We start from the raw sequence: 15690 nt of genomic DNA, 5'->3' as shown, positions 1-15690 counted from the left end.
GAAACAGCATGAACCGGCCCGATGACGCGCCTCAGGAGGAAGACAAATGAAATACCATAAATCCAGGCTCAGCCCGAAATTAACCCAATAGCAGCCCAAAGCAAAACCCCAGCAGGAAGCAACGTCGACGGCCCATTAACTCCAACAGTCCCAGGACCCCCCTGCCCATCCGACGGCGATCACGCCTCGCGCTCGCCAGGCCTTATAGTACCCCTATCCTAGGGTTTACTCGCTCCCATCCACTCCCAAGTCCCAACACCCGTCGGCGTCGAGCAGCGGCAGCGGCGGCGGCGATGACGACGAGCCTGAAGAAGAACCGGAAGAAGCGCGGGCACGTGTCGGCGGGGCACGGCCGCATCGGCAAGCACCGGAAGCACCCGGGAGGCCGCGGCAACGCCGGCGGCATGCACCACCACCGCATCCTCTTCGATAAGTACCACCCGGGCTACTTCGGCAAGGTGGGCATGCGCTACTTCCACAGGCTCCGCAACAAGTTCCACTGCCCGTCGGTCAACGTGGAGCGGCTCTGGTCGATGGTGCCCGCCGGCAAGGCCGCGGAGGCGGCCGGCGCGGACCAGGCCCCGCTCGTCGACGTGACGCAGTTCGGCTACTTCAAGGTGCTCGGCAAGGGGATGCTGCCGTCCAGGCCCATCGTCGTCAAGGCCAAGCTCATCTCCAAGGTCGCCGAGAAGAAGATCAAGGCTGCCGGAGGCGCCGTCCTGCTGACCGCTTAGGTCCTTTTGCATCTTGTTTCAACTATCTGCGCTAAGAAATATTCTATCTTTTTTTGGGTGGATCTATGAGACCCTGGTTTTGAGCACTTGGTAACGAATATGAGTTCGATTATATCGATGCTGCACACCTCTTGCTGCATGTATTATTCATTCTATGCAGTTGCAGTTCATGTGGGCTGTGCTACTGAGATATGAAATGTTTTGGCATTTTTCTGATACGTCTAATTGTGGCCTTGTGGTCAGGCATTGCCCTCCTTTTTTCTGGTGTATTGTTGCAAAACAACAAAATCAATTGATTTCAGTCTTGCCCACTAATTTTCTGGCGTATGGCTGCAAAACAACAAAATCAATTGAAAGTTGTCGTCTATTTTATCTTTTTATGCTATGCTCCTAAGAAAATCAATTGCTGGACAACCATGTGTTGACACCAGCGACGGTAGATACAAAAATAACGAGAAACTTCTATGCATGGCCGCATAATGCATATACAAAAATAGAGCTAATGTGAGTGGGGGAGGAGCCGAGGACAGGTGAATCCGTAAATCTGGCTCAATGCAAATTGTTTCAGCTGCATTTTATTATATCCATCATTTGAAACACCCGATGATGAATTTTCGCAAAACATTCGACGACAAACATTCGGATTAAAACGTTCGGCCCGAGCTGGGCAGGAAACAAGCCCGGCCCAAAACACTCGACCACAAACCCATCAAGGTCGGGCCCACGTGAGGTCCCTCGCCGGCAGTAGCTGGCCGTGGACAACGCCACGACGACCCCGACCAGAGCCAGTCCGCTCCGCTCCACCCCTTGCTCACCTCCGCGACCCGCACCAATGGCGACGCCCACGGCCCCATCCCACTTACCCCTCGCCACCGCCTCCGCGTCCACCTCCTTCCCCGACCGCTTCCTCCGCACGCCGTGCGCGCTGCGGCCCCGCTCTTGGCCCCGCCTGCGGGCGGGCTCCGTCAAGGAGTGGCGCGAGTTCGAGGACGACGCGGGCGCCGTCAAGGAGTGGCGGGAGTTCGAGGACGCCGTCAGGAGGAAGGACCTCCCCCGCGCGCTCCAATTCCTGCAGTCCGTGGAGCCCGCGGCGGTGCAGGTCGCGGTCCCCGTGCCGCCGGGGCGGGACTGGGAGGTGCTCGACGCCTGCGTCGACGCCGACGACATGCGCCTCGTCGGCCGGGCGTACCAGTTCCTCGTCGACCGCGGGGTCCTCGCCAGCTTCGGCAAGTGCAAGAACATCGGTGAGTTGGGGCTTGGGGGAACGCAGCTGCGGAATGCCTTCACGATTTGGACATGGCGTCGAATTAACTTGGCGTCTTACTAGTTGTTTGTCAAACGGAGCTGTACAATTTGGCATGTGCTGATTTGATTGATATAATCATTTGCTATCACGCCTCACGATTTTTTGATGTTTATCATGTAACGTCTACTGTGTTATACAGCTGATGTCTCACTCCGACTGCTTTTCAGACTGACTGTATATGTGTCTTCCTTTTTTTTCCCTACAGTTCTGGAATGGCCAAGAGAAGTGACACCAACGGTTTTGAAGGAGATGACCGGTTTGGAAGGTGAGGATACAGACAGTGTCCCTGTCCCCTCTCTTCCACTGCGCTGTGATATTCTACACTAAAAATTTGAGTGGGTTGTCAGTTATTACATAGCAGGAAGTTAAGGCAGAACCTCTTCTTTCCTTTTATTATTTATTAATCTAAAACGGGAAAACTTTACTGCAACATTCTTTTGCAAATCATACTCGAGCAAGCTGATATAGCTGCTCCAAAAGGAACTTTAGCTCGTCTATTGTGGTTTATCACCAACTATGGTATAAAGATACGATTTTTTTCTTGAATTTGTTAATTTCTTCAGCTGAAAAACTTGCGCCGAAGAAATGGGGTCTGTCGGGAAGTTCACCGTATGTTCTCATTGGATTTCTTGGAGGCGTATCCTTTCTACTAACACAAGGGGTCGATCTACGGCCTAAACTGAGTGCTGTATTGGGATTAGCAGCAGCCGATGCAATGTTGCTCGGTGGTACTTGTCTTGCTCAAATCTCATGTTTCTGGCCTCCGTATAAACGTCGGATCCTTGTACACGAAGCAGGCCATCTTCTTACTGGTATGGCTTTACCTTTTGTACCTTTTTGCTCTTACATTAGTTGCTTTCGCTTTAACTTCTCCGGTAGGTAGTTTTAAATTTATCAATCTTCTGTGATTCTACTTCAGTAATGTTCTTACTTCCTTTCTACTTATTTCTAGCTTATCTAATGGGCTGCCCGATACGAGGAGTCATTTTGGATCCATTTGTGGCATTGCGAATGGGCATCCAGGGCCAGGTACAACTATTGTTATCTTGATACTACGGCTATCTATCTGTTCTGTTTGGTTGTCTAATTTGTAATTTCTGTCCCTTCAAAACCTCACCACACCTTCTGAGGACTAGGTCTCGATATCCATTTTCGCAAAAGATCTTTTTCTGTTCTGCGAGACTGTCTCTCTCCCTCTCTCCTATCCTCCCCCTCTCTTCAATAACAAAAATGTGATAAATGATGTGTTACATATTTTTTATTAGGTTTGATATTATCCTTAAAAAATGAAATCACATGTCCTGTTTTTTCACTTGGCACAGCGTACTACACTTGTAGATCATTAGATTTTATGGCTTTGCATTGTACACTTGTAGATAATTAGACATTTAGACCATTAGATTTGTAGCTGTTATACAACTCCCATGGGTGTGCTTTGGTACCTCTGCAGGCAGGGACTCAATTCTGGGATGAAAAGATGGAAAAAGAACTAGCTGAGGGCCATCTATCAAGCACAGCGTTTGACAGGTACATAAACAGCTATCTGGTCTGAATATTGGCGATTGCAGTTCTTGGACCTCATTTGACCTGCGAAATTTGGAGACGGACGGCAGGTACTGCATGATTATGTTCGCCGGAATTGCTGCTGAGGCACTTGTTTACGGGGAGGCAGAAGGTGGAGAAAACGACGAGAACTTATTCAGGAGTCTGTGCATTCTACTGAACCCACCCCCTGCTGTTGCACAGGTCCATATTATTTTGCTGTTATCTTGCATGTCGTGCTTATTTCTGAATAGACCACCTTATATGATTGATCGGTGTCTCTTCACTGCTTATCAGATGGCGAACCGAGCTCGATGGTCCGTCATGCAGTCTTACAACCTCCTGAAGTGGCACAAGAAAGCTCATAGAGCCGCAGTCAAGGCGCTGGAAGACGGGCACAGTCTCAGCGTTGTGATCAGAAGGATAGAAGAAGCCATCGCTTCTGACAGCAAATAAATATGACCGTTGATCCTTTACATGTGTTCTTGTCAACCAAGCTTTGTTGGCAGCTTCCACAGGACGCGGAAGAAGGAGAACTTTCTTAATTCGCGCGAAGGGTTAGTGTGTGTTGGAACATGAGTGGCGCTTTTCAAAGAAAGAAAGGCAGAAGATCCTTGGAGCTGGAGGGAATAGCGGAGACCACGACCAGGGCGTCTGATGGACGGACTAGATCGAGTGATACATCCGTTGGAGATTTTAAGGAAGTCAAAAGGCCGTTGTGAACTTGTGATTAGTGTCGATGCCAGATATGGCAGATGTGCATAGGGAGATATGACTATATGATGTCTTGATGAGTATGCAGACATGAGCTATTTTGCAATGGATGGATAAGTACCGTTGGTACTTGAGGTACTTTTATTGTTTATTATTTATTTATTTGCAATCAGTTTGGTAATTAAGAAAGGTCGGGTTGCCTATTTGAGCTGCCGTCCGGCGTCCGCTAGAGATGGATACTGCATATCCGAATTATAGAATAAATTTAATATTATATATGTATATATATATATATAATTTGATGTTAAACATATTATGAAAAAGAATAAAATTTTGTATAATTGTTTTGCATTACTTGCTTCCTACAAGAAGATGAAAGGTATGTGGTCGTGTGCAACAATATTTTACTACTATTAATAAAGTAAAATTTAAATAGGAGATGTAACAAAAGATATGATGAGTAAGCTATAGAGACAGCCTAATGTATACATATACCGATTCGTTCTTATTTGTATTTTGGGTTACACAAGCATAATTTGTTTGGGAAGCACCTGCAGTACCCTGTATTTTGGGATGGAGAAAAGATCTTTGTGTTGCCAAAATATTTGATTTTGTTCCCAAGAAACATATTCTATGGTTAGCCAAAGAAAAAAATGGATTTAAATAATTTTCCAGCCATTTCAATTCTTACGAGCACCTAAATAGACACCCAAATTCAAAATAGGTATTCGACGTCTCCAAAGGCGATTTAAATGGGATATCTGAAAGTCGCTTAGAAGGGGTGAATAGACGAAACCTAAAATTTACAAACTTTAAACACGCTCTATGCCCGAGGTTAGGGTTAGGAATAAATTCGGAGTGTGGAAGATTGTTCCTCTTGCTATGAGTTGCTCAATCAATGCGGATAACCTTGGGAGCAAACTCAAATTGATATGAGCAAAAGAACTTTAGAGAGAGAGAGGAAAGGGGATAATCAAATCGAGTAGAGATCAACACAAATAAACACAACGATTTGTTTACCGAGGTTCGGTTCCAAAGAACCTAGTCCCTGTTGAGGAGGCCACAAAGGTCGGGTCTATTCCAAACCTTTCCCTCTCTCAATCGGTCACACAGACTGGTTGAGTGGTTCTCCTTAATCACTTGGGTCACTAAGACCCCGCAAGTAGGGATAAAAACGATCGAAAACGATCGGAAGAAAGCTCAACCACTTTCACTTTCATATTATTTTTTCGAAAACAATAGCAGTACGATATTTGATGGTAACGAAAACGGTGACAGTATTTAACGATAACAAAAACGATAACTAAAGGATCGAATACGCATCGAAATCAATCGAAAACCATCAAAACGATATTTAAAAACGATAAACTCATAAACATGTCAAGCCGTAGAACATGATAATATCTATAAATCTTGATCATATAACAATACTTACTATTACGACATAATCACAATACCTATATATTATATAGCATCCAAAAAAGTGAAATAGCTATAAGTCCATACAACCGTAGCACAAACACAAGCACATATACCATAAATATCATAGTCCATATTCCATAACCATAGCTAGAAATAAAATGATACACTGCAAGTCCACAACCACAAGTGGCAAGACAATCCACAAAGACCAGAAGTTCATCTCACTAAACGTCAAATGACATATGTCTTGTGATAAGTTTCAGACTCAAGCACAGAAGCACTCACTCACTGACTCATTGAGACAACCAGATACAAACTGGCATACATAGATACATAGCATAGTGCATTGCAATACTTATAGCTGAATCTCTGGAATGTCGTCATCATCTTCCACCTGATCACGTCCCAATTCTGAAAATTCATCCTAATTTTGAAACAAATATGTGTTAGCACTCATATAATCCAAATCTGACACAAACATGTAGCAGTTCTGAATATTAGCGGATAGCGGGCCCACATTTTATTACCTCAAACTCACTGGCCAAATTGTTCTTAATGGCGTCAAGAACCTCAAGGTCGGTAGGCAGCGAAGAAATATTTCTAGAACCTGAAAATTAACAGGCAATGAATGAATAAAACTATAAAAGTACATTGAGAACTAAGAATCAGTTTACAACTTTTACCTTTTCTAGATGCAACTATCCAATCTTTAGTGCACACAAGTGCTTCTACAATGTCAGGATCAAGGCGACTTCGATATGGATCGATAACACAACCACCGGCACTAAATGCCGACTCAGATGCAACCGTTGAAACTTGCATTGCCAACACATCACGAGCAAGTAGTGAGAGGATTGGATATTCGTCAGCTTGATTTTTCCACCATGCTAGGATATCAAATGCATTCAGGTTGGCTTTAGAAGTCTTCAATGGTGGTTGTGATAAATACCTATCTAATTCAGTTGATTCCACACCAGCACCACATGACTCATTGTCAAATAGATAGTTATCAAGCTCCTCATCCATGTTGTTCACAAACTGATTTAAAATTGGAGGTGCATATCCTTGATCGGTATTGTCCTGTGAAATAGGTGCAGCCGAAACATAGCACTGAAACAAGTTCTTTAGGACACCAATAAACTTGTCAATTTCAGACTGGTAGGTAATCCTATAGATCTTTTTCAAGTAAAATTCCACTATTTTTCTCTTGAACCTAGGATCAAGAACATTTGCTATAGCAAGAGCAATATTGGACTTCTTCCAATACTTATCAAACTTGAAAGTCATAGCATTTGCCATTTCATAAATAATATTATCACTACTATTGCACCATTCAGATAGCAAAAGCTTAACCTCACAAAAGCCTCTAAAAAACATATTGGCGGTTGGATATCTTGTACCGGAAAATATCTCAGTTAGTTCAAAGAATTTTTTCAAGAAAGGCATCAACATAGCAGCCTTGTCCCATTCATTAGGTGAAGGTGCAATACTACCATACCTACGACGATCAATAGAAGTGAGCCTCTCAAAAGCATCTTTGTAGTAGAGAGCATCCCTCAACATTAAAAAAGTTGAATTCCACCGTGTAGACACATCAACTGAGAGAGAAGGTTTGGTGTCCAACCCACATTCAGTGGCACATTTCATAAACTTCTCCCATTGAAGTGGTGATCCCTTAACAGCAACAACAAAAGCTCTAATCTTTTCAGTTGCAGAGGCAATCACACGCATACCATCTTTAACTACCAAATTCAGAATGTGATTAGCACATCTCACGTGAAAAATAGCCCATCGCATACTAAAGGACTGTGCTTCTTGAGTTCTACAATTAAATCCTTAACAGCCACTTCATTTGCAGAGGCATTATCCAAAGTCAAAGAGAACATTTTTTTTCTCAACATACCATTTCAATAGACAAGAACTCACTGTATAAGGCAACCTCTCACCTGTATGTCGCCCTTGAACATGAAAGAAATTGATAATTCTTTTCTGAATTTTCCATTCATCATCAATCCAATGAAGAGTGACACACATGTAACCCTTGTTTTGGTTGGATGTCCACATATCCATAGTTGCACTAAAGCGGCTTCAGATGGTTTTGAAGTATGCATACAACTTATCCTTCTCAGCTAAATAGTAGTCCATTATATCCTTTCTAACAGTGACACGAGACTTTAAAGGAAAATATGGGCGCATCGATTTGACCCATTCTACAAATACTTCATGCTCAACCATATTGAAAGGATACTCATGAACAATCATAGCTTCATAGAACTTTTTCAAGCTAGCTTCTTGATCATACTTGTAAGGTTTAACTATAGCAATTCCTGTCTCACTATCCTTACCGGTTGTGAGCTGCTGTTGTCCTTTCTTTACATGGTGGTAATTATTCAGATGTGTCCAAAAACCAGTTGTCCAAATTTTCCCTTAGCTCTATGCTTGCTAGTCTTGGTCTGACACCCTTTGAAATTGCACTTTGCCCACCTCTGTCTCTCTTGCTTGCCATCCACCTCCACTGTCACCCAATACTTGGTGAAATATTGCCAGACTTTAGATGTGCTCTTCTTTGCCCTTTTGCCAGAAGGCTCATCGTCATCGTCGTCACTGTCTATGTCCACATCTACATTAATTGTGTCATCACAATTTGCACCACCAATTAGCACTACACTTGATGGTGTTGCAGACGATGTGGATATAATATGCTGACTCTGACTTGCTGCCGCTGCTACAAATAATTAGAGGACTCTTATAAGCAACAAGCCAACAACAAACAAAAGGGCTGTATTGACTCTTACTGTCGATGTTTACCGGAGGCAGAGGAGGCCACGACTGCTGCCGTAGAAGCCTGAGAGCCGGACCCGTTGATGTCGCGGACCTGAGGTTGTGCACCGCCACCAGATGCATCCATCATTGCACGATTCACAGCCTCATCAGGAGCAATTGAGGCTCTGCAGCTCTGCGTTGGTGGGCTGGCCGCTGGCGAGCGGCAGGGCGCTGGGCGGTTGGCCATAGGCGGGCGGCTGGCCATTGGTGTGCAGAGCGGAGTTGCTGGAGTGCAGAGCGGAGTCGCAGAGTGCTCGTGCCCATGGTGGCTCGCTGCCTCGCTGGTCGCTGCGAAGAGCCCCTGGACGGCTGCACCCTGGTGGACTGGGGGCGGACCGACAGACAGGTGGCTATGCACATGCGACACTCCCTAGGCTAGGTGGACAGACGGCTGTGCCCCTGGCCCTGCTCCCTAGCGGCTGTGCGGCGCGCAGACATGCTCCCTAGTGGCGTGTGCGGCGTGCCCCTGGCCCTGCTCCTTAGCAGCAGCTGTGTGGCGCGCGGACAGGCGACTGTGCAGCGCCGACGCGTGTGGAGTGGAGGAGGACAGGAGATTGGTGAAAGGAAAATGTGCCCTTGGGCCATTTCTATAATGTTTTGGTGATTAAATGTCCAACACATAGTAAGTGAGTAGCTATGTGCCAAACAAGCAAGAAGTGCAAATCATGTAACAAGGTACGTTTCTAGACTTAGTACATTATTTTGAGTACTAACATATTTTGTCTAAGTGCTAGAAACAGGGAGAAAAGAATTGGAAAAAGACTTGGCTCGGTGCAGCCAAAACTCAGCTCAGTCTGGCACACCGGACTGTTCGGTGGTGCACCGGACAATGTCCGGTGCGCCAGACTGGTCTCCGGTGAAAAGGCCGCTCTCAGGAAAAGATCAGCGACGTACGACTATAATTCACCGGACTGTCCGGTGGTGCACCGGACTGTCCGGTGAGCCAACGGTCGCCAGCGCAACGGTCGGCCGCGCAATCCATGGGCGTGGCCCACACCAACGGTCGGCAGGGGGCACCGGACTGTCCGGTGTGCACCAGATAGTGTCCGATGCGCCATCAGGCCCGAAGCTGCAACAGTCGACTACGCCTTATTTGGAAGGCAATCGTGCACCGGACAGCTACAGTGACTGTCCGGTGGTGCACCGGACTGTCCGGTGCACCACACGACAGAAGGCAAGATTAACCTTCCAAGATTGTCTTCAACGGCTCCTAGCTGCCTTGGGGCTATAAAAGGGACCCCTAGGCGCATGGAGGAGTAACCCAAGCATTCACTAAGTATCCTAAGGCATCCAGACTCTGTTCCCACACATTCGTTTCGTTGTGTTAGAGATTTGAGCTCTATTCGAGTCGAGGACTCTCTGTGTTGTCATTTGAGCTCAAGTCTTCTCTTGTGTGCATGGGTGTGCTGCGATTTGTGTCTTGTGTGTGTTGCTCATCCCAACCTTACTCCGTGCTTTCATTGTGATCTTTGTTGTAAGGGCGAGAGACTCCAATCTTGTGGAGATTTCTCGCAAACGGGAATAATCATCTAAAGGAAAAACCGTGGTATTCAAGTTGATCATCGGATCACTTGAAAGGGGTTGAGTGCAACCCTCGTCCATTGGGATGCCACAACGTGGAAGTAGGCAAGTGTTACTTGGCCGAACCACGGGATAAAAATCGCGTGTCTTGTGTTGTTCTCTCTGTGATTATTTGTGTTCACAAGAACTCGCTTCAAGTTATTTAGCCGTACTAACACTCATAACTAAGTTTTGTGGCTATTAGTGTTTAAATTTTACAGGATCACCTATTCACCCCCCTCTAGGTGCTCTCAATTGGTATTAGAGCAGTTCTCTTCATCTAAGGGACTAATCACCCGAAGAGATGGATCCTAAGGGAAAGGGGATGGTGGTCAACGACAAGGAAAATGAGTCCTTCCTCAATGAGCCTAGAGACGACAAGCCAACCGACTCAGGCTTGAGTCACAAGAAACGAAACGGGAAGAAGAAGAGGCGCATCAAAAAGATCATCTACTACGACAGTGATGCCTCGCCTTCTTCACCACACGACGACGATGACTCCTCATCAAAGAAGAAACCGGTTAATCAAAACTATTCATTTGATTATTCTAGTATTCCATTCAATTCTAATGCTCATTTGCTATCAATTCCACTTGGGAAACCGCCACACTTTGATGGAGAATACTACTCTTTTTGGAGTCACAAAATGCGTAGTCACTTATTTTCTCTCCATCCTAGTATTTGGGAGATTGTTGAAAACGGAATGCATTTTGATAGTACTGACAATCCCGTGTTCATAAATGTGCAAAGTCATAAAAATGCACAAGCTACTACTGTCTTGCTAGCTTCACTTTGCAGGGATGAATATAATAAGGTGAGTGGCTTGGACAACACCAAGCAAATATGGGACACCCTCAAGATATCTCATGAGGGAAACGACGCCACCATGATCACCAAAATGGAGTTGGTGGAAGGCGAGCTGGGAAGATTTGCGATGATCAGGGGAGAGGAGCCAACTCAGACCTACAACAGGCTCAAGACCCTCATGAACAAGATTAGAAGCTATGGAAGCACAAGATGGACGGACCACGATGTCGTCCAACTCATGCTAAGGTCATTCACGGTAATTGGCCCCCATCTTGTCAATCTTATTTGTGAAAACCCCATGTACACCAAGATGACGCCCGAGGAGATACTCAGAAAATTCGTGAGCGGGCGCATGATGGTAAAGGAGGCACGATATGTGGATGACGCCTTGAACAGTCCACTGCCCGTCTATGAGCCACAGCCCGTTGCGCTCAAGGAAACAAGCAGTAAGGAGGCGCTACCAAGCAAGGTAGCTCAAGTGGAGGCTGCTGGCCTCAACGAAGATGAGATGGCGCTTATCATCAAGTGCTTCAAGACCGCTCTTAAAGGACACAAGGAGTACCCCAACAAGAACAAAACAAGGGGAAAGCGCTCCTGCTTCAAATGCGGTAAGACTGGTCACTTTATTGCAAACTGTCCCGATAATGATAATGACCAGGGACAAGAAAAGAGCGGGAAGAAGGAGAAAAAGAAGAGCTACAGGAAGGCAAAGGGCGAGGCGCACCTTGGAAAGGAATGGGACTCGGACTGCTCCTCTTCCGACTCTGACGACGAAGGACTCGCTGCCTCGGCCTTCAACAAGTCTTCTCTCTTCCCCAACGAACGCCATACATGTCTTATGGCAAAGGAAAATAAGGTACATGTTCAAGATACCCCTAAGTACACTACTTCTAGCGATGATGATTCTTCCGATGATGAAGTAGATTACTCTAGCTTATTCAAAGGTTTAGATAGAGCTAAGGTAGAAAAAATTAATGAATTAATTGATGCTCTACATGAAAAGGATATATTGTTAAAAAAACAAGAGGATATATTATATGAGGAGCATGACAAATTTGTTAGTGTGCAAAAATCTCTTGCTTTAGAGATTAAAAGAAATGAAATGCTTTCCTCGGAGTTATCTATTTGCCATGAATCTGTCTCTAGTTTAAAGAGTTTAAATGATGAATTAAATACTAAGCTAGAGGAAGCCAAAACTAGTTCATGTGTTGAGCATGTCATTATTTGTAATAGATGTAAGGACTTTGATGTTGATGCCTGTGATAAACATCTTAATTGTATTGCTAAATTAAATGATGAGGTGGCAAGTCTTAATGCTCAACTTAAGACTTGCAAAATTGATTTTGACAAATTAAAATTTGCTAGGGATGCCTACACCGTTGGTAGACACCCCTCAATTAAGGATGGGCTTGGTTTTCAAAGGGAAGCCAAGAACTTAACAAGCCATAGGGCTCCAGTTCTCAACAAGGAGAAAGGAAAGGCCCCTATGGCTAATAGTCCTCAAAGGAACCATGCCTTTATCTATAATGAAAAAGTTGCAAGTCGTTCTCTTTATAATAGAAATTATGCTCATACTACTTATAATGATTCACATGCTATGTTTGCATCAAGTTCTACTTTTGTTAATGGTAGGCCTAGGAAAAATAATGTTGTGTCTCATGCTCCTAGAAAAATGTGCAATGAACCTTCTACCATTTACCATGCCTGCAATACTTCATTTGTTCTTTTATGTAAGAATGCAAAGGTAGTTGCTAGGAAATTGGGATCCAAATGCAAGGGAGACAAGACTTGCATATGGGTTCCAAAAACTGTTTTGACTAACCTTGTAGGACCCAACAAGAGTTGGGTACCTAAAACCCAAGCTTAAATTCCTTGCAGGTTTATGCATCTGGGGGCTCAAGCTGGATTATCGACAGCGGATGCACAAACCATATGACGGGGGAGAAGATGTTCACTTCCTACATCAAGAACAAGGATTCCCAGGATACGATTATTTTTGGAGATGGGAACCAAGGCAAGGTCAAAGGCTTGGGAAAGATAGCCATCACCAACGAGCACTCCATATCGAATGTATTTCTAGTAGAGTCGCTTAGTTACAACCTCCTGTCTGTAAGTCAATTGTATCACATGGGTTATAATTGTCTTTTTACAAATGTTGATGTATCTGTCTTTAGAAGGAGTGACGGTTCATTAGCATTTAAGGGTGTATTAGACGACAAACTCTACTTAGTTAATTTTTCGAAAGAGGAGGCCGATCTAGATGCATGCTTAATAGCTAAGACTAGTATGGGCTGGCTGTGGCATCGCCGTCTAGCACATGTTGAGATGAAGAACCTTCATAAACTTTTAAAGAGAGAACATGTGTTAGGACTAACCAATGTTTGTTTCAAGAAAGATAGACCTTGTGTAGCTTGCCAGGCAGGGAAACAAGTGGGAAGCACTCATCACAGCAAGAATGTGATGACAACATCAAGACCACTGGAGCTTCTTCACATGGACCTCTTCGGACCCGTCGCCTACTTTAGCATCGGGGGAAGTAAGTATGGTCTTGTAATTGTTGATGATTTTTCCCGCTTCACTTGGGTGTTCTTTTTCCAGGATAAATCAGAAACCCAAGGGACCCTAAAGCGCTTTGTAAAGAGGGCTCAAAACGAATTTGAGCTCAAGGTGAAAAAGATAAGAAGCGACAACGGGTCCAAGTTCAAGAATATGCAAGTGGAGGAGTATCTTGAGGAAGAAGGCATCAAGCACAAGTTCTCCACTCCCTACACACCACAACAAAACAGTGTGGTAGAGAGGAAGAATAGGACGCTTATCGACATGGCGAGAACGATGCTTGGAGAATTCAAGATGCCCGAGCGATTTTGGTCGGAAGCTGTGAACACAGCTTGCCACGCCATAAACCGGCTCTACCTACATTGCCTTCTCAAGAAGACTTCGTATGAACTTCTTACTGGTAACAAATCCAATGTTTCTTACTTTCGTGTATTTGGGAGCAAATGTTACATTCTGGTGAAGAAAGGTAGACATTCTTAATTTTCTCCCAAGGCAGTAGAAGGGTTTTTACTAGGGTATGACTCAAATACAAAGGCGTATAGAGTCTTCAACAAATCATCGAGTTTGGTTGAAGTCTCTAGCGACGTTGTATTTGATGAGACTAGTGGCTCTCCAAGAGAGCAAGTTGATCTTGATGACATAGATGAAGATGATGTTCCGACGGCCGCAATGCGCACGATGGCGATAGGTGATGTGCGACCACAGGAACGACATAAGCAAGATCAGCCATCTTCCTCTACAATGGTGCATCCCCCAACTCAAGATGATGGACAGGTTCCTCAAGAAGAGGCGCGTGATCAAGGGGTAGCACAAGAAGAACAAGTTATGGAGGAAGAAGCACCACTGGCCCCTCCAACTCAAGTCCGAGCGACGATCCAAATAAATCACCCCATCGATCAGATTCTGGGTGACATAAGCAAGGGAGTAACAACTCGCTCAGATTTAGCTAATTTTTGTGAGCATTACTCGTTTGTCTCTTCTATTGAGCCTTTCAGGGTAGAAGAGGCCTTACATGATTCGGACTGGGTGTTGGCCATGCAGGAAGAGCTCAACAACTTCAAGAGGAATGAAGTTTGGAGCCTGGTGCCCCATCCAAAGCAAAATGTTGTGGGAACCAAGTGGGTGTTCTGCAACAAGCAAGATGAGCACGGGGTGGTGACAATAAACAAGGCTCGACTTGTGGCAAAAGGTTATGCCCAAGCCACAGGTTTGGATTTCGAGGAGACTTTTGCTCCTGTGGCTAGGCTAGAGTCTATTCGAATATTATTAGCCTATGCCACTCACCACTCTTTCAGGTTGTTTCAAATGGATGTAAAGAGCGCGTTCCTCAATGGGCCAATCAAGGAGGAGGGATACGTGGAACAACCCCCTGGCTTTGAGGATGACAGGTACCCCGACCATGTGTTCAAGCTCTCTAAGGCGCTCTATGGACTTAAGCAAGCCCCAAGAGCATGGTATGAATGCCCTAGAGATTTCTTAATTGCTAATGCTTTCAAGGTTGGGAAAGCCGATCCCACTCTTTTCACGAAGACTTGTGATGGTGATCTTTTTGTGTGCCAAATTTATGTCGATGGCATAATATTTGGTTCTACTAATCAATAGTCTTGTGAGGAGTTTAGCAGGGTGATGACTCAAAAGTTTGAGATGTCGATGATGGGCGAGTTGACCTACTTCCTTGGGTTCCAAGTGAAGCAACTCAAGGACGACACCTTCCTCTCCCAAACGAAGTACACACAAGATCTTCTCAAGAGGTTTGGGATGAAGGACGCCAAGCCCGCGAAGACACCAATGGGAACCGTCAGGCATGTCGACCTCAACAAAGGAGGTAAGTCCGTTGATCAAAAGGCATACCGGTCTATGATAGGTTCCTTGCTTTATTTATGTGCTAGTATACCGGACATTATGCTTAGTGTATGCATGTGTGCTAGATTTCAATCCGACCCCAAGGAATGTCACCTTGTGGCTGTTAAGCGAATTCTTAGATATTTAGTTTCTACGCCTTGCTTCGGGATCTGGTATCCAAAGGGGTCTACCTTTGACTTGATTGGATACCCAGACTCCGATTATGCCGGGTGCAAGGTTGATAGGAAGAGTACATCAGGGACGTGCCAATTCCTAGGAAGGTCCCTGATGTCTTGGAGTTCAAAGAAACAAACCTCTGTTGCCCTATCCACCGCTGAGGCCGAGTATGTTGCCACAGGACAGTGTTACGCGCAACTACTTTGG

At 45.1% G+C, this 15690-nt stretch overlaps 2 protein-coding genes across 2 annotated transcripts; both read left to right on the top strand.

Annotated features, from left to right (window-relative positions):
* Window positions 1-244: 244 nt before the first annotated feature.
* LOC100274530 (60S ribosomal protein L27a-like) lies at window positions 245-947 on the top strand. The gene has a single exon (NM_001148887.1). It carries the CDS (start codon window positions 294-296, stop codon window positions 732-734), a length of 441 nt encoding a protein of 146 aa, NP_001142359.1. The 5' UTR covers window positions 245-293; the 3' UTR covers window positions 735-947.
* Window positions 948-1540: 593 nt separating this feature from the next.
* LOC100191193 (uncharacterized) lies at window positions 1541-4498 on the top strand. Its single transcript, NM_001136628.1, has 7 exons — window positions 1541-1978; window positions 2246-2305; window positions 2604-2852; window positions 2993-3069; window positions 3491-3567; window positions 3654-3786; window positions 3880-4498. Exons 1-7 carry the CDS (start codon window positions 1567-1569, stop codon window positions 4036-4038), a joined length of 1167 nt encoding a protein of 388 aa, NP_001130100.1. The 5' UTR covers window positions 1541-1566; the 3' UTR covers window positions 4039-4498.
* Window positions 4499-15690: the final 11192 nt, after the last annotated feature.

This window comes from Zea mays, chromosome 5 (genome assembly GCF_902167145.1).
Source record: "Zea mays cultivar B73 chromosome 5, Zm-B73-REFERENCE-NAM-5.0, whole genome shotgun sequence".
Lineage (NCBI taxonomy): Eukaryota > Viridiplantae > Streptophyta > Magnoliopsida > Poales > Poaceae > Zea > Zea mays.
The sequence above is the reverse complement of the archived record's forward strand: the minus strand, read 5'-3'. Positions and strand labels throughout refer to the sequence as shown.

Bases quoted from the DNA above. Each gene is read 5' to 3' on its own strand.
- LOC100274530 (NM_001148887.1), top strand. From the start codon at position 294: ATGACGACGAGCCTGAAGAAGAACCGGAAGAAGCGCGGGCACGTGTCG.
- LOC100191193 (NM_001136628.1), top strand. From the start codon at position 1,567: ATGGCGACGCCCACGGCCCCATCCCACTTACCCCTCGCCACCGCCTCC. The intron at 2,306-2,603 runs GTGAGGATACAG...TAATTTCTTCAG, and splicing joins GGAGATGACCGGTTTGGAAG to CTGAAAAACTTGCGCCGAAG. The intron at 3,568-3,653 runs GTACATAAACAG...GACGGACGGCAG, and splicing joins TCAAGCACAGCGTTTGACAG to GTACTGCATGATTATGTTCG.